This window comes from Elephas maximus, chromosome 4, assembly GCF_024166365.1.
Source record: "Elephas maximus indicus isolate mEleMax1 chromosome 4, mEleMax1 primary haplotype, whole genome shotgun sequence".
NCBI lineage: Eukaryota > Metazoa > Chordata > Mammalia > Proboscidea > Elephantidae > Elephas > Elephas maximus.
In genome coordinates, this window is record NC_064822.1 from 55,187,998 (window position 1) to 55,214,099 (window position 26,102).

The 26,102-nt window shown below is 36.0% G+C and overlaps 1 protein-coding gene across 3 annotated transcripts in view; it reads right to left on the reverse strand.

Moving 5' to 3' along the window:
- BCL2L13 (BCL2 like 13) overlaps positions 1-26,102 on the reverse strand; it is a 96,740-nt gene that overhangs the window by 20,317 nt on the left and 50,321 nt on the right. For 2 of the 3 annotated variants that reach the window (XM_049882111.1, XM_049882112.1), the window contains exons 4-6: positions 23,770-23,926; positions 19,277-19,346; positions 9,507-9,650 (exon numbers count right to left, since the gene is read on the reverse strand). In XM_049882111.1, coding sequence (XP_049738068.1) covers positions 9,507-9,650; positions 19,277-19,346; positions 23,770-23,926 — 371 coding nt within the window. The remainder of the gene's footprint in view (positions 1-9,506; positions 9,651-19,276; positions 19,347-23,769; positions 23,927-26,102) is intronic. The other variant, XM_049882113.1, reaches the window with a different exon arrangement.

Below are 26,102 nucleotides of genomic sequence, written 5' to 3' on the forward strand. Positions count from 1 at the left end.
TAATCCTCAGAAAGGATATCTTTGCTACTTTTTTCTTTAGGGTTCTAAGCCAAGACAAGTAAAACAGAAATTTCAAAATTCTACCATGAAGAAATAAGTAAAAAGTTAACAAATATAGTGTAAGATGTCTTTCCCCTTACTTTTAACAGCTCAAAGCCAACAAAGCATTTAGGATGATTCTTTGTTCCACATCTAGAGAACATTTTCATCTCATCCATGATTCTAGATCATCGGCTTCGTCAAATTAAAACTGTGAAGTACTGCTTCAAAAGCTAACTCTTTGCTGTCATGGCCTCCCTAACTGACAGCTTATTTTTGTATATAGCGCATGTGACATTTTCATGAAGATTCACCAAATATTTTTTGCTCTTATGTAAAAAGTCTTAAAGAAAGAACGAATGACCACTGGGACTTTTATTGCTGGGGACAGCTGTTGAGACTTTTACTACACAAGAGATCAGTTCATATAAAGCAAAAATATAAAGAGAGGCCTTTCTCTTGACAATTACTGTCATTTATGAAGAATAGGCTTTCACTAAAAGATATAGAACTGCTTTAGGAAATAACTAAAACTTAGCACATTAGGGGAATAACATCTCCAAAAAGTCTTAGAACCATTCCAATAATTTAAATTGTTTTTAACATAAAATATTTACCTCGTTGGAATTATCTGTTTCTTTGGCCCCACTGAAGAAAAACACAGGGGAGTAATTTCAAGGGCTCAAAAATATAAAACTAATTGGGACCAACCATCACAGTTTAAGCAGGCAAAAGGAATCTGAAAATGGCGTTTTTTTCTTCTTCTTCTTATTTTAAAGATGAAGCCCAGAGAGATTAAGACACTTGTCCACAGTCCCTTAGCTTGCTGGAAGAACTGGATGTCAATAAAAACAGCTAACGTTTATATATAGTTCTTACTATGTGCCATTCTCAAAACCTTATTTAATCTTTTTAAATCTCACAACAACCCTGTGAGGTAAGTCTTATTATTATTTCCATTTTACAGATGGGGAAACTGAAGCACAAAAAGAGGATAAATGACTTGTTCAACGTCATGAAACTGTGATATGACTGCTGGGATTAAAGGCCAGACAGTTTGCCTCCAGAGTCCATGCTTTTATCAACTATGTTATTAACTCTTAGACTAAAGGTCTTCGATTCCCATCCAGGGCTTTCCCTACTGTATCATAGTGCCTCTTAAGTTTATGATCAGAAATAGATGGAAAACGTTACTCTTGGTGTTTTTGTCAAGCAAAGACACAAAGATATGTGCATGAAACTCTTCAATTACACAGAGAAATAAAGAAGAAACTGAGATTTGGAGATGAAGAGATTATTTCTTAAAATGTGTTTTGTATGAAATATAACTTCAGCTCTGGTGGTAGGAGCTAGGTAAACAAACAGTTCAGCGATTATTCAAAGAACCATTTAAAATTGTACAGAAGTTGATTCGTGATGCATTTTTTGTTTAACTTTTTTGGGGGTTCATGTCAATTACAAATTATCCTGTCACTTCAAGCAGTATTTCACCTTCCGTAAGTCACAGCTGCTGCTAAGTAGGGCTCCTACAGACTTTTCCATCTGAAGCCCCTGTGGCAGAACTCCAAAGTCCATCTACACTGGTAAACTCATCTCTCTCTTCAGACATGTTGGCACAGACCTTTACCATTACTTCTCAGCCTTTACACAATCTCTCTCTTTCAAGTATTCACCGTATAAAATGAAAGCAGATATCTGCTTTTCTACATTCAAACAGGACACTGACAACTAAATGTCTCTTAGACCACTGTTAACCTAAGAAAACGGAGAGTGCGAAAGAAATTCTAGAGAAGCAATTTTCCACCTAACTCGATGACCAAAGCCCACAAAAAAATACATTTTAAAACACAACCCACTAAATACCCACACTCATATATGTAACAAACATGCTTCATGAAACAGTACTTACCCTTGCTACACTAAATTGATTTGTTTCTGTTCTAACGAATTCTTAACTTAAAAATTTCCAAGAGGAAGTATTCTGATATCCTAGATTTGAAAAAGCAAGACTTTTCAAGGTCTGCTCTTAAAATAGAAATACGAAGCTTCACGCCAAAGAGAAAAAACAAAAATTAACTTTATTTGAACTACTTAAATATTATGATATTCATTAGATAAATTCTCCCAAGTAAGCTTTTATATAATCTAAAACAAAATCTTCCAAAGAATTTAGTTTAGCACATGACAAAAGGAGAAGAATAAAAGAGCAGCCTTACCACAGTGGACTTCCACTGCCCTTTTCAGGAGACAGGCTTACTTCTAAGGTAGCGACACAATCCGAGCAAATGAAAAGGAGTGAGAAAGAGGAGGGAGGGAACAAGGATGAGTCAGGAAGAAGTGAGCACACCAACCAGTCTGTGTCCTAACTGGGCTACAGGGCAAATAAAAGTCATAACTCAAAGGAAACTTCAATCAGGCTTAAGGAGAGGGAAAACAAATGCAAACTCTTATGCCTGAAAACTTGACATTTATAAAAATACAATGTTTTCACAAAACACTTTTATATCATAATCTCTGTGAGATAGAGAAGGAGTTCTTCCCTTTTTGAGGCTGAAGAAACAGGCTTAAATTCCCCTAAAACACAAGACTAGTATTTAGCAGAGCCGGGACTAGAAATAAATCTTGTGATTTCTCGACCCACCATTCTCTGGCTGAAAAGGCCAGGGTGAAACGACAAGGTTGAGAGAGAAAATAAACAAAATATAATAATACAAACAAACCCCAAACCCCCTTATCTTGTAACTTTAACGCCAGCGTAAACAGTAATAAAATTTATACTCCAGTTCAACTCTGAAAAGCTAATTGCTAATTATAGTTATGTGTTTGTAATTGAACCTATATTTCTAGTCACGCCCCAATTAATCATTCCTTCCTTTTGCCCGCCCACTGCACTTTAAACAGATCTCCATCTCACAGCACCTAACACACTACATATGGTTATTTACATTTCTGTCTCCCAGTCAGATCTGAGCTCATAAGTAGGGCCCATATTTTATTCAAATTTTGTATATTCTGCATCTAGCATAATGCCTAGCATACATACCCAACCAATGCCGTCGAGTCAATTCTGACTCATATCAACCATATAGGACAGAGTAGAACTGCCCCAACAATCAATTAAGGTTTATCGCATACTGAAAATTAATCCCTGAAGGGCTTAAGTAGCATTATAGACATTAATTAATCTTCACAAAATCCTTACAAAATGGGCAGACACGATTAGTGATTTCATTAGTAAGCTAGCTTTATAAATAATCTGAAGAACACGAAGGGAGATGATTCACCTAAGGCTACACAGTTAAACAAGAACAAACACTACGAGGTCACTCCATTTCTCAAGGGAAGAACATGATTTGGTGTGCCTGTGATTACTGCCCCAAAGAACAGAAGTCTCAGCTTCCATATTCTATGTAGGGCATATAGGGATATGCTTCACCCTCACATGACAGTGAGTATCAGTAACTGGGAATGCTCAGAAGTAGGTCAAGAATCTTTCACACCTAAGGTATAGACTGTTGTTGTTTGCTGCCGTCTAAATATCCCCAGTTCATGGTGATCCCAAGCATAATGGAACTGAACTGTTGTGATACACAGGGTTTTCACTGGCTGATTTTTTTCAATAGAAGCTGCAACTATATGACCTAAGTCTAAATCTGAGGAATAATGCCCATGGTTGAAGCAATTAAACACAAAATAACTTATATCATTTTAAAAAACACCCATAAAATAAACAATAAAACTTAAGAGGAACGTGGTCCTTAGAACAATCAATTATATGAGATCAAAAGGGCAACATTTGCCCAAAAGCAAAGATGAGATGGCAGGAAGGGACAGAAAATCAGAACGAAAGGAAACTAGGATGGAAATGAGGAGTGCTGACACATTGTGGGGAATGAAACCAATGTCACAGAACACCTTGTGTACAAACTACGGAATGAGAAACTGAGTGGGCCCTAAATCCAATGACTAGTGTTCTTATAAGAAAAAAGAACACAGACACAAGAAGGCTGTGTAAATAAGGCAGCAGAGGTTAGACTTATCCTGCCACATGCCCAGCCACATGCCCAGGAACAGCAGTAGCCACCAGAAAACGGGAGAGGCAAGGAAGGAATCTCCCTAGAACCTACAGAGGGAACGTGACCTTAATTTCAGACTCCTGGCCTCCAGAACCGTTAACAGAATAAATTTCTGTTGTTTTAAGCCACCAAGTCTGTGGTAATTTGCTGCATCAGCCTAGGAAGATAATATACCTAGCCACTTCTGTTTGTAACTCAGAGAACAAAATACTATTTTTCTCTCTGCAAATCTGTATGTCCAAAGCCCACCTGCTCCTAACCAACTACATGCTACTACTCTGCAATCACTCAACACACTTCAGCTGCCAGCACCTCCTCCTTTTCTGTAACCCACTAATCCACTGCTGTCAAGTATATTTCGATTCACAGAGACCTTACAGGACAGAGTAGAACTGCCCCATTGGGTTTCCAAGGAGTGGCTGATGGATTTGAACTGTCAACCTTTCAGTTAGCAGCCAAATGCTTAACCACTGTGCCACAGGGCTCCTCCTTTTCTGTAGACTTTCAAAACTAGTTTTACTTTGTAAGCTAGACAGTTTGCTTCACCCTGACGAGTGGCTAAAGACATACACACTGCCTGTGGAAACGGCGATACAAACATATATAACAGACATGCAACATCATGTAGTTAAAATGATTCTCCTCTGAAACTTAAGGGGCAGTGAGTTGATGTTAATGGCGGGGGGAACAACTCAGAAAGGAGGGTGGGAATGGTTGCACAACTTGAAAAATGTTATCAGTATCACTGAATTCTACATGTAGAAATCGTTGAATTGGTATATGTTCTGCAGGTATGTTCTTAACAACAACAAAGAATAATTAAAAAAAAAGAAAAGATTCTCCTCTGGAAGGGCAGTGTGATGATACTAAGACCTGCCAATGTAGTTGTTCAACTCAAATTACCTAAAAGATGATTCAGGTTGACATCTTGTATCAGAGGGTATGTCACCTAGCCAAACTAGTCTTCACCAACTAGCCAAAAACACAACTCTTCATTTTAAACATGAGCAAACGGACAGCTTAGACCTAACAATATGAAATTCAGATTAGGCATCCAAATTTAAAAATAAAAACATTTTAACATTAATGAACTAATGACCCAAATTACTGCTCTTTTCTATTATTAGCACAGATATTTGAGTTGAATAAGATACTTACCTTTCTCTGTAAAAAAGTATGATCACCCAAGAAGCTTTGGAGGACTACATCATAACAAAACGAGAAATCAAGAAGGGGATACATAACATTCCCTGCATTTTTCTTCTTCCTTTGTGGTAAAGCACTACAAAGGCTAAGTGGAAATTAATTTGGGGTGCCCCCTGGCTCTCACACACATCATAGACCATACTGGTCAAAACAGAAGAAAAAATACTACTAATGGAAGAAAATAATTTTTCACAGTTCTTATTTTTTAAAACAATATTTCTATTCTAAGACAAATGCTCAGCATTTCATTCAACGGGCCTTTACCAAGCACCTAAATCTAACACGCTCCAGATAAACATTGGAATTGTTTAAACTTCCACTTAAAAAAAAAAAGCCAAACCCCTAGATTTAGATGTGTAAGAGGCTACAAAGCAGTAATGTATACTATATATTCTGAAAAATATTCCCACTACAAAATCACTAAACATAGCTTAAAAAAAAAAGAACAGAAAACATTTCTGGTCTCAAAGAAAGAAACTCCCAGGACAACAGCAGAAGGGGAAAAAAGTAACAACCAACTGTCAGATGAAACCAGGAGATAAACAAAGTGTGCTCAAACATCATTTTCTCGGTCAAGTTTCCCCTGGCGACCATATGAAAAACTTCAATCCCTATACTGTTTCCCTGCTTTATTGTTCTTCATAGCACTTACTGACATCTGACATACTATGTTGTTGTGAGCCGCTGAGTTGATTCCGACTGATGGCAACCCTACAGGACAGAGTAGAGCTTCCCCATAGGGTTTCCTAAGCTGTAATCATTATGGGGCAAATCAGCAGGTCTTTTCTCTGGTGGAGCAGCTGGTGGGTTTAAACTGCCAATCTTTAGTTTGCGGCTAAGCGCTTAACTGTTGTGCCACCAGGGCTCCTTCTGACATACTACATATCTTGATTATTTGTTTGTCTGTATCCCTCCCCCAGAATATAAACTTCTATTGGGTCAAGGATTTTCTCTGTTCATAGTTGTCTACCCAGAATCTAGAACAAGGCATTGCTTGTAGAAGGCACTCAATAAATTGTTAAATGATGAAATGACTGTTTGGTATAAGAGAAGCTGGAGTTGAAAGGATATAGAAAGATTAGGGCTAAATGCTGGCACAGACGTATTAATATTAGAAAGAACAGACTTTAAGACAAAAATACTGCTTTAGGGACTAAGACTGTAACGATAATGACAAAAAGTTAAACTCACCAAAAAGAATGAAAAATTACAATTTGCAGTGGCCCAACAAAATAACCTGCAAATATATAAAGCCCAAACTGACAAAACTACAAGGAAAACTGAAAATCTATCACCATAGTAACACATTTCAACATATTTCTCTTAGTAAGCGATAGGTCAATTAGACAAAAAATTGGTAATGATATAAAAGATTTAAACCACAATTACCAAGATTGTTTGAATGGACATATTAGAACTCTGCATCAACAATTACAGAATATACATTCTTCTGAAGCACATGTGAATTTTATGTGTGTGTGTGTGTGTATATATATATATATATACATAAACCATGTACTAGGCCATAAAACAAGTTTTCAGTACATTTCAGAGATTCAGTACCATTCAGTAGCATGACGGCCATGCTTTCTGATGAAAATGCCAATTAAATTAGAAATCTGTAACAACAACATAATTTTAAACTCCCAAACCTTTACGAGTTTTTTTGAAACTCAAAATTATATTTCTAAATAATTCAAGCTTCAAAGATGATATTGTAACAGAAATTTAAAAATAATTGAACAGTAATGAAAAAACTATCAAAAATTCATGAGATGGAGCTGAAGTGGTAAAACTTATAGCCTCAAATACCTATGACAGAAAAAAAAAGGCTGACAATTAACGAGTTAAACAATCAACTTCAGAAGTTTGAGAAAAAAATGAATACATCTAAAGAAAGTAAAAGGAAGAAGGTAAAGATAAAAGCAGAAATTATATAATAGAAAAAATATAAAAGCATAAATGAAAATGAAAAGTTTGTTCTTTGAAGATACCTACAAGATACACAAATCTCAGAAAAGATATAAAATGGGGCACCAGGGAACTTTCTGGGTGGTAGAAATATTCTCTATTTTGTATTGGAAAGTTGTTACACAAGAGTATACAACTGTCAGAACTCAACGAACTAAATACTTAAAAAAAAAAAACAAAAAAAACCTTAGGGTCTGTTAATGTTAAAAACAAAAGAAAGAAGGAATTAATAATATTAGAAATGAAAAAAGGAGATATAATTCCTTAAATTGCAGAGATTAAAAGAGAAAAAAGGATATTTTTGAGACATTTGGAAACCCGAATATTGATGGGATATTTAATGATACGAAAGTATTATTTTTTTTCATGTGTTAATGGCATTGTGGTTATATTAAAATAAAAAGAGAACCCTGATCTTCTAGAGATCTATACTAAAAATTCTATTAAGTAAAACACATGTCTGAACTTTGCTTCAAAATAACATTAAGGGCGAAAATGATTAGGGTGTGAATAAGGCATGACTGGCAACAGTTGATCGTTGTTGGGTGAGTGATGGGGGTTCATTATAATATCCTCTTCAAACACATATGTTCAAAATTCTCCAAAATAAAGTTTTCTAAAAAACGAAGTAGTAAAAAATGATTAAGAAATAAAAATTTAGTGCACCCTCCCACCAAAATCAAAAGCACTATGCCAACAAAAAATTTGGGGAAAAAAATGGAAATATTGCTAGAAAAATAATAAAAATTTCCGAAGAAAAAACAGAAGCCTTCCTCAAAGAACATTCTAGACAGTTTTACAGGCAAGCAAGGTACAAGTAATTCTAACTTTACAAAAACTATTCAAGAGTATAGAAAAAGAAGAAATGCTCTCTCCAACTCTAAATTCTTTTATGAAGCCACATACCCTTAATACTGAAACCAGACAAGAAAAATTACAGGCCACCCTCACTCATGCAATAAAAATCTCAGGCCAGCCTCACTCACTGACATTGATACAATTTAATGGTGAAACAATTAAAAACATTCTTTTTCAGTATCAGGAAAAAGACAAGCATGCTTGCTAACCCCAGTTCCATTATACTACACTGGAGGTCTAGGTTAGTATAATAATAATTTTTTTTTTAAAGATATAAGAATCATAAAGAAAAAAAAAATTATTCATCGATGGTATGATTGTCTATGTAGAAAACTTAAAGGAACCTAGAGATAATCATAATTAATAAGAGAGTTCAGCAAAGTTGCTGGACATAAAATTAATATAGGAAAGTCTACTGCATTTCTATATACCAGCAAAGAAAAAAATTTTTTAGGAATATAACTAAATATGTATAAGACTTCTGTGCAAGAAATTAAAAACTTTATTGAGGCTTTTAAAAAAATCTAAATAAATGAAAGGATATATCATATTGATAAACTGAGAGACTCAATAGCATAAATAGTACACAAACTGATTTACAAAAATGTCTAAAAAGCCTCCTTAAGAGAGTGATAATGAAAAAGGTTGAGAAACACTATCTAGGTGAATTTCAAAACCATATGGTTGAATGAAAAACAAGTTATGGAAGAATATATACACTATAATACCATTTGTAAAAAGCTGAAAAATATACAAAATAATATATTATCTAGGGATATGTACAAAGATATGAAACCCTGGCAGCGTAGCAGTTAAGTGCTATGGCTGCTACCAAAGGGTCAGCAGTTCGAATCCGCCAGGTGCTCCTTGGAAACTCTACGGGGCAGTTCTACTCTGTCCTATAGGGTCACTATGAGTCAGAATCGACTCGACGGCACTGGGTTTGGTTTTGGTTTTTTGGTATGTACGAAGATGGTTAAACCATAAAAAAAAAACCCACAAAATTCAGAAATGGGGTAGGTAGAAGCACAACGAAATCTAGGAGGGGCATATAAGGAGATTCAAAAGTGCTGGCTGTGTTCTTTCTTGGACTAGGATGGTAGTCATAAGCGTTTATTATTTCTCATCCCTTATTTATATACTTTTGTACGTATTAATGTTTTATAATTAAAAACTTTTAAAATATCATGAATCAGTTTACTATAAGTAAAATCTTAGTAATTTCACTTTAGCTATATGAATACCCTTTCCACTGATCATTACTCGATATTAAATCTATGCTGTTAACAACAACAACAAAGGGGCTTAATTTCTTTTTTTAAACAAAAGGTTTTAAAAATGCATTACAGCTCATACCCAGCCACCTTGCTGAATGATGTACTCTGCTGCATGGTCCTCCAGATAAGTCACACCAAACTGTAGCAGTGCACTCAAGGGCTCTTGACCACGTCTTGTCAACTCCAAAAGCATTTGTCGTAGCAAAACCAGAGGCACCAAAATCTTCAACGCAAAGATGAGAGAATCAGAAACAAACTGAAATTCTTATCATTTGTTTTATATATTCAACTACTGAAAATTATACTCAGCTGCATCATTACAGAATTCTACTTTATTACAATAAAGGAAATAAAACACTAAATACTAATAGGATTTTTCTGAATATTGTATATAGGTTTATATAATGGGGTGGCAAAAAATAATATATGAAAATAAGGGGGTTCCTACTATATAAAAAAAATATAAAAAGTACTCTGAATTTCACTAAAACACTTAATTTCATAACAATCCTAGGAAACAAGTATCATTATTGCCATCTCTACAGATGAGGAATTGAGGGTTCATGAAGTCAAACAAACTTTGAGTCCCGTTTTGCAATACAGGATTCAGAGTCAGATGTAACCTCAAAGCCCATGATTTTTCTTTACGTGAATACCATGGAAAAGCAAAGAGTCTATTCTTAGGTGATTTAAAAAGCAAAACAGGTTGGCCCAGGACAGGAACCATTCCCGAAGACTACTCATCAGACATGGAAGGGACTGGACAATGGGCTGGAGAGAGATGCTGATGAAGAGTGAGCTACTTGTATCAGGTGGACACTTGAGACTGTATTTGCATCTCCTGTCTGGAGGGGAGATAGGAGGGCAGAGAGGGTTAGAAACTGGCAAAACGGTCACGAAAGGAGAGACTGGAAGAAGGGAGCGGGCTGACTCATTAGGGGGAGAGTAAATGGGAGTATGTAGTAAGGTGTATATAAGCTTGTATGTGACAGACTGACTTGATTTGTAAACTTTCACTTAAAGCACAATAAAAACTATTTACAAAAAAAAAAGCAAAACAGTAATTGTATGTTTAAACAATAATTCAACCAATTAAACTATAGCTTTCATTTTAAATATAAATAAAGGTATACATACAAGCACACATATATTTGACTAAGCAAAATGTTTCCAGTGTTAATCCCTGCTGGATTACCTGGATGGTGAAAGTCTGAATCTTTTTTTTTTTTAATCTCTATTTTCCATAATTAACAAGTGTTACTTTAATAGTAAGAAAATAAACACTTGATTCTTCTTTAACATATAGAAGCTAATCATATTTTTAAAGGTCAGTCACTGTATAACATGTATACTCTTTGTAGTAAGATTATATTTTAGCAAATAAACATGTATTGAAAGAGATCATGAGAGAAATATCAAAATATAAATAGTGGGGTTGTGGGGGTGCTGGAAGTGGCTCACACTGGTAGCTGCTTATCCAGGAGCCATTCCCTGCAACTCCACCCGCCTTGGTACAGAGTCTTGATTTTAGTCAGGGGAACAATACACCTAGCCCAGACAAGAAATGATGGCTGATTAAAGTCAATTATGACAATGCTATTTCCTGTTGCTAAATACTTGCTTTCTCAGACTGCTTTGCAGCTGGGGTTGACCACATAATCCAGTGCTGACAACTCTGCTACAGGGCTTCTGGGAAAGCTTTGGTATTCTTACAAGAGATGAGCTTGAGAGGAGAGCACACTGGTGCTCCCCCATCCCCCCTTTATTCTGTCAAACGTAGATGTGATAACTAAAGCTGTAATAGTCATCTTGTAGCAATTAGGAAAGAAGCATGATGACAAAAACTGCTGGCAGAGCACAAAGAACAAAGCTGAAACTCTGAGGCCACTGTTGAACTGTTGCTGCAACTAAGAGTACTACTGAGAACACTATTAGCTAGGATTTCTCTTACTTGCAGCCAAATATAACACAATTCTGGATTATTTTCTATTCTTGCACATCTGAATTTTCTCAAATAAATATTTCTCATATATTTGTATAATTTAAAAAACGGCTTTTTCAAGGTATTGGCTTTTCTTTAATTTTGTCTGTATAATAGATAATTTATTCATCACCTGTTAGAAAGTACTGATGTTCCTGGAATGTATTTTTTTGTCCTTTTTAAAAAATATATATATATATTTAAGATTACAAGATCATTTAGAAAACAATTTTCAGGTTATTAACCATGGCACCTGACCAAGAAATTTTATATAAACAAAGCTCTTCAGGCTATGAAACTTAAATTAAGCTGCATCACTAAACAGATTTGCCAGTTTGGCATTTTAGGGTATTGGAATAATGAATTATGACTATATTTTCAGATAGCCATATAATTAACTTGACTTTTGGATAACTCAAAACTAGAAATCATCCAGGTAGAAAACTCCTTTTTTAAAAAATTTTTAATAGCTTTATACCATAAAATTTACCCACTTAGAAATATACAGTTAGGGGTTTTCAGAACATTCACAGATTTGTGCCACGCTCACTGGAGTCTAATTTAAATTTTTCCAATACTCCAACAAGAAACCTCGTACCCAGCAGCTGTACTCCCTATTGCCTTTCTTTCCTCAGTCCCTGGAAACCACTAAGCTGCTTTCTGTCTCTATAGATCGAACTATTCTGTACATTTCAGATGAGGAAAACAACACATCCAGCTTCTCCACATCCTTGCCAACACTTGTTCTTGCCTATCTCTTCGCCATCTTAGTGGGTACGAAGTGGTATCTGACTGACGTTTTGATCTGCATTTCCCTGATGGCTCGCAGAGTACAGCATCTTTTTATGTGCCTATCGGCCATTTGTATATCTTTATTGGAAAAATGTTTATTCAAATTCTTTGCCTATTTTTAATTATGCTATTTGTCTTTTTATTGTTGAATTATAAAAGTTACCTATATATTCTGGATACCTTTGTCAGATATGTGATTTGCAAATATTTTCTCATTCTGTGAGTTCTCTTTTCACTTTTTTATGGTGTCCACTGAAGTGTAAACATTCTAAATTTTGATGAAATCAAATGTATCTATTTTTTTCAAGTGTCACTTGGGCTTTTGATGTCACATCAAAGAAACCAAAACCTAACCCAAGATCACGGAGATTTATTCCTATGTTTTCTTCTAAGAATTTCATAGTTTTTAAAAGTCATAATGTATAATAAAAATTGTTTCTGATCTTACTAAACTTGGTACCTTTTCCTTACATGCTGCTCAAAAATAACACATTTTTAAGAGAAAATATCAACTACTTGATAGTAAAATATTTTAAAATGTGATTCTAAGAATCATAAAAAAAAAACCCACTTAATTTAACCATTGTACTTCTAAATCTCTACTTCCCATCTACTAAAGGAACAATGAATTAAATAAGTGAATAATATGGAAAAGTTTGGTGTTTTCTAAATTCTAACTGCATTAATTTTTACCTTAAAGTTTTTTTAACCTTAAAAAAAATCCTAGATCTTTTATAGAAAGATGAATATTAAATCAGTAAAAGTGAATACATCAACAGAAAATGACCAAAAACTGAAAACAGATAATTCATAGAAAAGGAAACACAAATGCTCCTAAACATAAAAATACCCTTACCCTCATTTAAAATAACAGAAATGCAGACAAAAATGAAAAGGAAGATATCATTTTTCACCCGTAAAGTAACTCAATGTGTTGGCAGGGATGTGAGGAAACAGGCACTCGTATACACTACCAGTGGAGTATAAAATGATATGACCTTCCATTGAGAAAACTTTGGCAAAACCTGTAGAGCTTTAAAGCTTCTCATATCCTTTGACTTAGCATTCCACTTCTGGAATTTATCAAATATAAGTATTCAGATAGATAGACGGGGAGAGAGAAACATATGAAACAACATATATACAAGAAAATTCACTGAAGCATTGTTTATAAGAGCAAAAGACTAGAAACAACCCAATAGGGGCTGGTAAAATAAATTTTGGTTATCCATAAAATATTATGCAATTGTTTAAAGTAATTAGGTTGTTTACTGGCCCAACCTCCAAGGCTTACTTTAGTGAATTACTAAGCAAAAAAGCAAGATAGAGAAGAGTGTGTACAATATGCTACCATTTGTGTAAAGACAAAATAAATACATAAACACACATATATGTTTGTATAATCCTATAGTATCTCTGGAAAAATACATAAGAAACTGGTAATAGTGGTTGCCTATCAGGGAGGGAGGAAACCCTGATGGTATAGTGGTTAAGAGCTACAGCTGCTAAACAAAAGGCTGGCAGTTCAAATCCACCAGGTGCTCCTTGGAAACCCTATGGGGCAGATCTACTCTGTCCTATAGGGTTGCTATGAGTTGGAATCAACTTGACAGCAACAGGTATGAGGAAGGGGAACTAGGTAACTGGTGGCAAGGATAAGAAATAAATTTTCTTTTCACTGTATATCTTTCTTTTTATATTCTGTATCATGTGCTTTTACCGTCTATTTGAAAATAAGAATTTTTAAAAATTATGGGCTATTAGACAAAAGTCATCAAAAACCTATAATAAGACAGTATTACCCATACCTAAAAACCCTATGCTCAATACTGAAAAGTCAAACCCATTGCCATGGAGTCGATTCCGACTCATAGCAACCCCATAGGACAGACAGAACTGCCCCACAGGGTTTCCAAGGAGCAGCTGGTGGATTCAAACTGCCGACCTTTTGGTTAGCAGCTGAACACTTAACCACTGTGCCACCAGGGCTCCCACTATTGAAAAGTCATCAAAGTCTATGATGAAAACTAACTTGAGTCCCTTGCCTTCCTAAAAAAAATTACATACCGAAAAGAACTAAATATTTTCAGTTAACCATCTGCAGATATTCCCTTTTGTCTAAAACATCAAAAGGTCTCCACATGAGTGGAAAAGGAATGCAAAAGGAAATTGAATCGATTTCAGTTCCTCGTTACTGGATTGCCAAGGTAATAACTGAGGAATGACAAAATATTTCTGCAAAAGAGGACAAACAGAAAAAACACTGAGTTTGTATCTCATATTAATAACCTTTGGCTTTTAAGTAAAAGCAGTCCAGAGGAAGTCTGTATTAAAGTCTGAATGAAACAAACGCAACAAACACTCCATTTTTGTACATTCTAAAAGAACTTTAGCCCAAAATATACTGAAAACCCTTTCTTAACAATAATGGAGAGGTAATGGGCTATAAAGAATAATATACTAGGTTTTTTCCACAATAAGAAAACCCGTCATACTTTTAAGGTGAAAACAACCACTGTTTTCCATCTAGCCCAGTATTTTGCCCCTGGCAGGAGCACTAAGGAACGGCTTGTGAATCTGCTTCACTGTCCTTTATACCAACTTCAAAGTCCTGGACGTTCTGTACCTTACAACATCCCAATGCACCAGCAGGTAACATTTTAAAGTTATTTATGTTTAAGCTCTATTACCTCTTGAGGAGCTGAGTTGCAAACATTTTACACTAGCTATATAAAATAGTACTTTGTTCCAAATTTACCTCTTCCATACTCTAGTTTACAATAATCCAATGATACATCTGCAATTCTCTTTTATTCCTTTAGTCATTAACCATATTTCATCTCATTGACTGTATTTCCAGGTTAGAATCTAATCTTTTATTCTGTCCTCATATGACAACTCCTCTACTGCTTTCATCGTTTAAATTATCTTTTCCTGGCTCTTCGCCATCCCAGTTATATCCTTCTTGAGACGTAGTAACCATAGTGAAGAAACTTCACTTTACAGGAGAACCAACATTTTGTTTGGTTAAGAGTATTTTCCTCGGTGATACATGTTATGGCTGATGACGGCTGTTTTACCTTTTACTCCTCATACAATTATTGAATGACTTGTACACCAGGCTGATCATCTATTTGACCTGTTATACTATCTTCAGGGACCTGAATGATGACTTCCAGGTCCATGATCTTTTAAGTACAGTTCAGACAATTTTCTTTAAACGGTTAAACCTACTTCCCCTCTAATTTCTGTGCCACATACAAAGCTTCCTGAATTAGTTCTACACCTGATCTCCGTGAACATGGTAGTTTACTACACACAAGAATGTGACATAATCTGTACACCTGATATTTTGAACTCCCTCTCTCATATCATTAAAAGAAGAAAATGTTAAAACTAGATTCCCAAGCATCCATTCCTAGGAGTTCTCACTATGCATATTTCTAAGTCTAAAAAGCAACCAAATAGTCTTATCTTTTGAATTCCTTTTTCTAAGTCATTTCCTTACTAGTAATCCCCACAAGGCACATAAGTTTTTTTTTTCTTTCTTTCTTTCCTTCAACAGCTTTTGTGATGGAATGCTAAGGTACTTTTTTTTTTTTTAACAAATGTTAGTTTTTTTAATTGACGTCTTTCTATAATTCAGCTAATCTTTGAACATACAATGTTTAAATTGGAAGGGATGACAAGATTAATTGGGACATTTTAGCTTGTTAGAGCATGGTGTTTATATCATTAGTATTTGTCCAGGGGTGAATTACCCAGTAAGCGTGGTAAGTACTGGTTTACTTGCGCTTACTTACTAATCTTTAGTAACCAATTTCATATGGAATGTGACTTAAGATATTTCTTTTTATTTTTTTAATATAATTTTTATTGTGCTCTAAGTGAAAAGTTTACAAATCAAGTCCGTCTCTCACATAAAAACTTATATACACCTTGCTACATACTCCCAATTACTCTCCCCCTAATGAGACAGCCCGCCCTCTCCCTGCACTCTCTTTTCATGTCCATTTCGTCAGCTTCTAACTCCCTCTACCATCTCATCTACCCTCCAGGCAGGAGATGCGAACATAGTCTCAAGGTCCACCTGATCCAAGAAGCTCACTCCTCAGCAGCATCCCTCTCTAACCCATTGTCCAGTCCAATCCATGTCTGAAGAGTTGGCTTCGGGAATGGTTCCTGTCCCGGGCCAACAGAAGGTCTGGGGGCCATGACCACCAGGGTCCATCCAGTCTCAGACAGACCATTAAGTCTGGTCTTTTTATGAGAATTTGGGGTCTGCATCCCACTGCTCTCCTGCTCCCTCAGGGGTTCTCTGTTGTGTTCCCTGTCAGGGCAGTCATCGGTTGTAGCCAGGTACCACCTAGTTCTTCTGGTCTCAGGATGATGTAGTCTCTCGTTCATGTGGCCCTTTCCGTCTCTTGGGCTCATAATTACCTTGTGTCCTTGGCGTTCTTCATTCTTGCTAAGGTACTTTTAACCATTGAAAGAGATTACTTCCACTGGTTCACCTTTATTTACATACTTTATCCAATCCCCTGACAGCTCATATATACATTGTGGTCTCTTCCTCCAACAGGTTAGTTTAAGTTAAATTTAATAATTTTATCCTTTTATTAACAAATGCATGAGTTTGCCTGGTGTAGAAATAATGCACGCAAAGTCACAGCGCTGATGTATCCTTCCAGTAAAATGGATATTTATGATGATAAATTACATATTTTGGCCCATCAATCTACCACCTTACCTTCCTGTGCCTTAACAATTCTAGTAAATGTCACAGCCCACAAATTTTACCTGCACTAATTTACTGATTAGGTCTGAATAATGTCCTTGACCTGTCTGCTTCAAAATATGACTTAAAAAACAGTAAGACATTATGTGCCATCCAGTGTTAAAAAGCAAAGATGTCACTTTGAGGACTAAGGTATACCTGACCCAAGCCATGGTATTTCTAATCATCTCATGTGCATGCAAAAATTGAACAATGAATAGGGAAGACCACTGAAAAATTGATGCCTTTGAATTACAGTGTTGGTGAAGAATACTGAATATATCATGGGCTGTGAGAAGAATGAACAAATCTGTCTTTGAAGAAGTACAGCCAGGATGCTCCTTAGAAGCAAGAATGGCAAGACTCTGTCTCGTGTATTTTGGACATGTTATCAGGAAGGACCAGTCCCTGGAGAATGGTATCATGCTTGGCAAAGTAAAGGGTCAGTGAAAAAGAGGAAGATTCCCAACAAGATGGACTGACATGGTGGCTGCAACAATAGGCTCAAACACAGCAACGATTGTGAGGATGGCTCAGGTTCCAGGCGGTGTTTCATTCTGTACATACGGTCGCTATGAGTTGGAAGCAACTCAACACCACCTAACAAGTGTGATGCAGTAGGAAATACAAAACATCACCAAAGAAGTATTTTTGCCAAAAAGATTAAACCTGAATTTGATCAAGCCTCCACATCTATCTATCAATGGAAAAGTAATACAGGTATAGAGGAAAATGTTAAGTGACACTTCAGGGATGCAGTCAATAAAATCCAGAAGGTAGGAAATTCTACAGGATAAAGAACTTATAAGTAAATTACAGGGGAAAAAGTAGAGTAGGGGGAGTGTTAAGACTATATATAAAAGAGACTTAAGCCACATATTATGTGTTTCTGCTTATATGAAATGTCCAGAAAACTAACATTTAGAGAGTTTAATTAACCTACCCCAAATTAAACATCTAGTCTTTGGTAAAGATGAGATTCAAAACAAGTCTGGTACCAAAGCCTATACTACTAATTATTATACTAAATGCCTCCGAAGTCTATATTAAGGTAAGGAAAAATAATATACATCAATTAGGTATCTAAGGTCACATGGCCTGACCCATATCATAAACAATTCTGAGTAGTAGGAGTAGCTATTTGTAAAATAATTTTACTGAATTTGTTCATCCCGAGTACCATGTTGGAGCCCTGGCTGCACAGCAGTTAAGCACTTGGCTGCTAACCAAAAAGCCAGCAAGTTTAAATCCACCAGCTGCTCCTTGGAAACCCTATGGGGCAGTTCTACTATGTCCTATAGGGTCACTATGAATATAGGGTCACTGTAAGTTGGAATCGACTCAATGGCACCGTATCATTAAGGGGCACACTTTCTTCTCATATTGAGCTCAGCAACAACAAAACCAAACCCACAGCTGTCCATTCCCACTCACAGCACACCTGCAGGATAGAGTAGAACTGCCCCATAGGGTTTCCAAGGCTGTAAATCTTTACAGGAGCAGGCTGTCATGCTTTTCTCTTGAGGAATGGCTGGTGGGTTCGAACTGCTGACGTATTGGTTAGCAGCTGAGTGCTTAACCACTGTGCCACCAGGGCTCCTACACGTTGCACTTAGCCACCTACACTGCATTCCCTTAGGCTTTCTGCCTTTTCGAGGTGATAAGTAGATAATACAGCCTGAGAAAATGGATGAGCAGTATGGCTTAGTGGAAAAAAAAAAAACACTGAAACTGGAATCAGAATATCTTAGTGTTGGTTGCAGTACTTCCAAGTCAAAGAGTCCTAGGCAAGTCATTTAATTTTTCTGATTCTCTAATTATACACCTGAACTAAGTAAGGAAACGAATAAATAAAAGCTAATAAAATCCATTCTGCCCTCTGCAACGAATGGTTGTGATGATGAAATGAGATATTTTGTAAACTATAAAACACAAATGGCATTATTCATTTAAGAGAATCAGAAGAGAGTGTTTGCCTTATTCTTTCCCCCAAGACATATGCACATGTTAACAAATAACCATCTGGAGATAAATGTCACATCAAACACAGAGAAATTACAAAATTATGGGAAATTCAGGACAGACAGGAAGAAAGGATGACACACTATGGGAGACGGATTTTGGGGCCAGGCAGAACATTTCAGCATTAATGAGATAATCCACTTAACATAGTTGGCTTTATTTATACCCTACATAATGAGCTCTACTGGTTTTCTGCTATATCATGTGATCAATTCCTTCTGTACTTTATCATTAACACACTAAAGTCTTGTAAGAAAAAAGATAATTTGGTTAATACCTTATTCCAGCCGCTGGCATGAACTGCGGTCTCCAGTGTACGTTCCCGATAAGCCTGATATGTCACTGGCCTGTAGAGATTTTTTTAAAAGTCTGTGTCACAAAGAAGGAAAATTCTAAATCTCCAGAGGAATAAATATACAGTTATTACTATGTTATTGAACTTTTTGCTAAAGTGACAAAATATGTTATTTGGGGTAAGATGTGGCTTTCAGCACTTAGTATGCATTTTTCTGCAAGCACTTCCTGTAGGCTGAGATACATGCTGCCAGTATGGGAGAGCAGTTAGTAATATAACAAGATAAATATTTATTCTAATAAATATTTTTGTAATTGCTTGAAGTTTCTTTGGTAGGATTTCCTTGTTACAAATAAATGGGTTATTAATATAGGTTCACATAAAAATAATAAAAACGACTTCATTAGTGTGTGTGTGTGTGTGTGTGTGTATATATATAGTACAATTTGAACATTTTTAAAAGGCAAATCATCTAAAATATTTAAAAACAAGAGACATATCACCTGGAAGATTTTTCAAACTGAGGATACATGGAGTTGGAATAAGTAAGAGTAATAAACAGAGCTCCATTTTTAACTTGGCATCTTATGATATAAAATCCTAAAGGGCATAAAAAAAATCCTTTCTGATTATTCCTATGTAAATCCTGTTCATACCAAAAACTCAAATAATTGATCTAACACTAACTTGTTGAGTGACTTTTAAGTGCTATATTCCAAGCCTTGTTTCACATGCAAATTAAGGGAAAAAATACTTGATACAAAGTAATGTAAGACGGCATCTATAGTTTGGACAGCAGACTTAATAAAATCTACCTCCCCCCACCCCCCGCCCGCCACCCTTTTTCATCAAGGTATTAACACGTGTAAAAAGGAGGGGGAGGAGTCTTGCTTACATGGGATTCAAAAATCTCATTCCAAAGGCATTTTCTGCTCTGAGCACTCAGAAAAGATAAAACTATCCCAAGACCACACAGCTGACAAGCAGCTGCGTAGGAATTACATACCTAATTCAATCTGGCTCCAAAAGCTACCCTGCTCCCATTTCAAGTTAGGATTTTAACACTTGCCATGACAATGTCTAGATACCACAAGTGGCTAATGAACTTCTGAAATGTGGCTAGTGATGTGCTGAAAGTGTGATACACACAGTAGATTTCAAAGACTTTGAGAGAAAAAGAGAATATAAAATATTTCATTAATAATTTTTTATAGTGATTACATGTTCAAATGATAGTAGTTTGGCTATATTGGATTAAATAAAATATATTATTAAAATTAGAAAAAATTACCCTATGTTTACTTTTATATTTTTATCTGTTTTTAACGTGGCTGTTTGAAAAATTAAAATTACATACGTTGCTTATATTTGTGTTGGATAGACAGAGCTGATATAGAGATTTCAAGAAAACAGTTCTGGTGACAGGCACATCATTCTTTAAGACAAGTCAATATGAAATCAGTACTACAGTGATGCTAAAGGAGACGAGTTACCAGAGATGACCTTTTGTAATGATAAGGTGTTATGTACTACCTTCCTGATATCACTTTTCCATTAAAGTAACCTTTTCGTAGTTTTTAGAACACCTGGGCTAAATGCTAACTCTTGTAAAAGCTGAAGTCCAGCAGACACTGTATACAGGGATGGATCACCCAGTAAGCAAGGTAAGCGTGTGTTTGAGGCATCAACAAAACAGGGGCACTAGTTGTCCAAAGCAAAGACTAACAGATGCCAAGCAGACAGGACACAAGGAAAAGCGAGCGCCACAGTGGAAGGGAACTGGCAGGGCACTAAATGAAACTGATACCAGCTCCCATGTATACGAATGTGCCAGTCAGAAATAAAACTCATTCAGGGTCACAAGGGTGCCCATGCACAAGTCTGTTTAAGCTATGAGGCCCCTACCAGTTCAGTGCCTTCGTTGACATCTGTCTCCTATGGTCCCCTCCTATGTAAATGAAACTCCTTATCTCAGTGGGTCTTTTGAGAGTACACTACTTCTTTCTGATAAACAAGAGGTAGGGGTGGGCTTTCAAGTCTAACTCTTGCAAAATTCACCCACTGAAAATCTTACAATCCAGTTCATCCATTCCACTAAAATGGCATACGCCACTTTTACATTCAATTGTTAATATTATAGTTGCACTGAAAAACAGTTACATGGTGGACAGCTAAGACACACACACACCTATATACATATATACACACATGTGTGTATGTGTATATATACATATATATATAAATAAAACTCACATATCCCGTTTGAATGTGTGAGTAAGCATAGGAGGGGGTACCACAGATTATCAGTGTTTAGGGCCCTCACATGCCTTAATCCGGCCCTGACTATACAGTCTACCTACCTATAATTCTCCCTGAAGCTTTACTTGCATGTAATCAGTCCCTTCACTTCCTTTCCTGAACTGTTTCACGCTGCTGTGGGTCACAGTAGTCTTTACTGGTAGCTTGTCTATCAGGTTAAAGTACTTTAGCATCCTTCAGAATGAAATACAACTTGAAACATTATACGTACACACATATATGCATGTAAGTGACTCAGTATATTAAACATTCAAAGGAAACCTAATGCACAGCAAAGTTAAGCAGCTGAACGACCAGCCCTACCTAAAGAAGAAAAGGGGGTTGGGGCATCATTCTGAAACTGTTGGTGCTCTTCTCTACGAGGAGTTCGGGATTAATTTCTCATTTTAATAAAACAGTTTAGAGGAGTAGGGGATATATTCTACCTTAAAAGATATTACCTTCAACCAGTATAGTACTTACAGTTCATAATCAATTAGTTATTTTTAAGGTATTAGTAATAAAGCTTAACAACTTTCAAAACTAGAAAAAAAAATTATTCATAAAGAAACCTGACTGGGATATGCAACCAGAAACACTAATTTCAAAAATAATTGTTTTGGTATTCAAGGTTTGGGGGGAAAACAAAAACAAAATAAATATTCATCCAATATAATTTTCTTTTAAGTATAATTTACTTTACAGTGAGAAAGACAGCAATTTTTCCTGTAGACTATGAAAAGGACTGCAGAAACAATAATATTGGGTTGTTTACTTTTTTAACTACAGAACACTGTTCTCTGGAGAGCTTATTACAGATAGTAAAGTTAAAATTAGCAGATGAAGAAATCGAGATATAAAGTGAAATGGTTTGCTCAAAGTCTGCAGCAAATTTGGAAACAGTTTTTTTTTTTGCCTTAAACCTCTCACTTAGTTATTTAACTCCCAGGCCCAACAGTTTTTATAAGGGCTGTTTTTTTTCCTCCCTCTTTTTTAATATAAAGCAGATTTCCTTCTTCAAATCTTATATGAAACCTCAATATATAAAACAGATGAAAGTATACTGGTTTTGGTTGAAGAAAAATGAAAAGAAGCTATAAGTCCCACCCACGCAACAGATCCCTCACCTCTTCAAGGACCCCTAAAGTACCTCAGTGGAATCCTAAGGCTCATAGAATACTTTTTGAAAACCACTGCTATAACCCCAAATTTCCTACCTAAGTTTTACTGTCTGACACCTGTATTCTTCTCTCCAGTTATTTATAAGATTAAAAAAATTTTTTCATGCCACTCTTTCCTAAGTGTTAAGTAAAATTTTTATATTTGCTCAATTTACCAGAATATGAAGAAACAAACAGAATTTTCTTAAGACCCAAATTGCTTCCTTCTAACAAATAGTAAACTATAAACTTTACTTAGTTGAAGGTAAGGAACTACCTTACAATAGTCATTTAGCATCTGAATTTTGGCCCTTTCAGTGAAGGAGCAGTCTTCGATTCATCCTGTTTTAGAAAGTTGTCAATCTTTGTTAAGACAAAAAAAAAAACTTTTTTCCTAATTCATACCAATTCCTTAAAGGTTCTCAGCAAAGAATTAGGGGAAATGAATTTTTGATATTTACAATAAATTACTTGGTCTATTTTAATATACTTTCACTATTTATTACTTGCTTCTTGCCTTTAGCATTAACTGTCAAAACCACAGCTCAGAGCTAAGTGCCCACTATAAGTGTGTGGAAGTAGTTATATGGGCAAATGTGCAACCCCAAACTTTAGCAACATCTGGGACACCTAAAATACAAACATAACGTTAATCTCACATTACAATGTAATATACAAAACCCTCGGCACTATATCTACATGGGCCAGGGAATGGTAAGACAAGTGGTTAGGACAAACAAAACAGCTTGTATTTACAACTCAGTAAAAGCATTTGTTGAAACCTAACAGCACAACAAGTAAATAAAAATGATCAACTCCATGCTGAACAACTACATTACTGCTCTGATGCAAAGTTGTCACTCCAAACCACAAACAGAGATGCTTTGGGAAAACAAAAGTGAAGAAAAATAAGTCAGAAAAGAAGTGACAACGTTCACCTAAAACAAAGCCTTAACCAAACTGGTGCTGCACGAGCAATCCAGAGAAGCACAATCCCACTCAGCAATGGTAACTCACTGGCTTAGGAGCATTTGCAATGCTTTATGCAGAGGCTCTTTCAGTTCCTGGGACACTTTCCGTCCAAGATGGGCCAAGCAGTCTTCTATTGAGCTTTCTGGGTTAGCAGGGCTGAACACTGGAGAAGTATGACGGTCAAAGCCTGTGCTGGTGAAGGCTGAAGAGAGAACAAAATAAAAACCTAACGTAACTTAATAAACATCAAAGGTTATGTTCTAAAGCCCATCTAATACTGGGAACAAGCTAACAGTTATGCACCACATAAAAATGTCAGATAATCATTATGGATATTAATCTTTCTTGGAATATAAAAATATACCAACCAATTTCATATAGTATTACTGCCCAATTTAGTATAAGCATGATAAATGAGAGGCAATTCTTGGTTCTATCATCCTTATCTTAATAATTTATAAGGTCTTGTTTTTACCTTAAAAATGTGGCACTTTTTAAACCAGATTCTAATCGGTTTATACCACCTTAGAGGAATAATCAATTACTTTCCCTTTCAAGGAAACCCTGTGGCATAGTGAGGAGGAGCTATGGCTGCTAACCCAAAGGTTGGCAGTTGGAATCTACCAGGCGCTGCTTGGAACCTCTATGGGACAGTTCTACTCTGTCCTATAGGGTCGCTATGAGTCAGAATCGACTCAACAGCAATGGGTTCAGTTTTTTGTTTTTTTTCCCCTTTTAAACTCAATATTCGCACACAGGGATAAAATTAATAACTGTGAAAGCTATACGTGAAGTATAAAAGTTGCACATTGAAAAGAAAAAGTCATATCCTATCTTTCTTCAGTTCAAACTACCAGGCTTATCTCCTTCCTAACTCCATGTTATACAGACCTGGCTATCTGGAAGAAAATATATAATAAGTGTTTCAAGATACAAATGAGATGAAAGGCAGAGAACCCTCGTAAAGCATGAGGTTTGCATCTAATTTTCAACAGTCTTCAATCACTTTTTTTAAAATGATTTATTGTGCTTTAAGTGAAGCTTTACAGAGCAAAATAGTTTCCCATTTAATAATTTGTACACAGAATTTTCCAAGATGCTGGTCGCAGTCCCCTGGGTGTGTCAGCACTCTCCCCATTTCTGCCCTGGGTTCCCTGTTACATTGTGTCTGGTTTTCCTACCCCTTCCTGCCTTTGTGTCTTTGCTTTTGGGCAGATTTTGCCCTTTGGTCTCATATAATTAACATTTCTAAGGAGTTTGTTCCTCTCTATTATGTAGGCCTGTCTATTGTTTGGTTGAAAGGTGGTCTTCAGATACAGCTTCAGGTCCAAGTTAGAAGGTTGTCTTAGGGCCATAGTCTCAGGGAATACTCCAGGGTTTACCAGGCCAGTGAGTCTGGTCTTTTTCATGGATTTGATTTTTGTTCTACATTTTCTCCCACTCTGCCTAGGACCCTCTATCGTGATCCCAGTCAGAGCAGTCAGTTTAATTGCTTTCATAATGAAAAAATAATAAGATGCATTTTATGGTATGTGAAATATATAAAAATAAAGCTGTAACATTTGTGTACAAGTTTCTGTGTGGACATATATTATACTCATGAATTGTTACTTACGTAAAGCAAAACAGGAAATAATCCAAATGCTCCCCTCAATAACAGGGAAAAAATTAAGTAACTATTCATTCAATCCATGGAAATGATTACAATAATAACTATTTAAAAAAGATCATGCCAAGGCCTCCAGCTCTTGACCTTTCGTAGGAATAATAAAGCACTCTAGGAGTTTGAAAACCTTTTTTTAAAAGGCTTATGATGTAATATTACAACAATCTATCTAGAATTCTTACCTTTTATGCACGAGACCAGGGTTTGGTTCCCAGCCAATGTACCTTAAGTGGAGCCACCACCCATCTATCAGTGGAGGCTTGAAGTGTTGCTGTGATACTGGAAGGTTTCACTGGAGCTTCCAGACTAAGATAGGCTATGAAGGGAGCCCTGGTGATCTAGTTCTGAAAAATCAGCCAGTGAAAACCCTTTGGATCACAGTGGTACAATCCTATTGTGCACGAGGTCACCAGGAGCTAAGGGCTGATTCAACAGCAGCAAACAACAAAAGAGCATTTATACGTATGAAAATGAAATGTCCTGATTGGTACATAAAAATGCCAAAATCAAACCATATTGAATGGAAAGGACTTTAACGTGATCATTTAGCCCATTACTTAACACTAGAAAGAGTTACATCTAAACTATTGGGAAGAGATAGGAAACTTTTACAAACATAACCCCAGGTGAGAAAAAGGCTACCTTCGAGTTTCATCATTATAAGCATATACCAAAAAAGTTTGTAATATTCAGAACACCCTACTATAAAAGC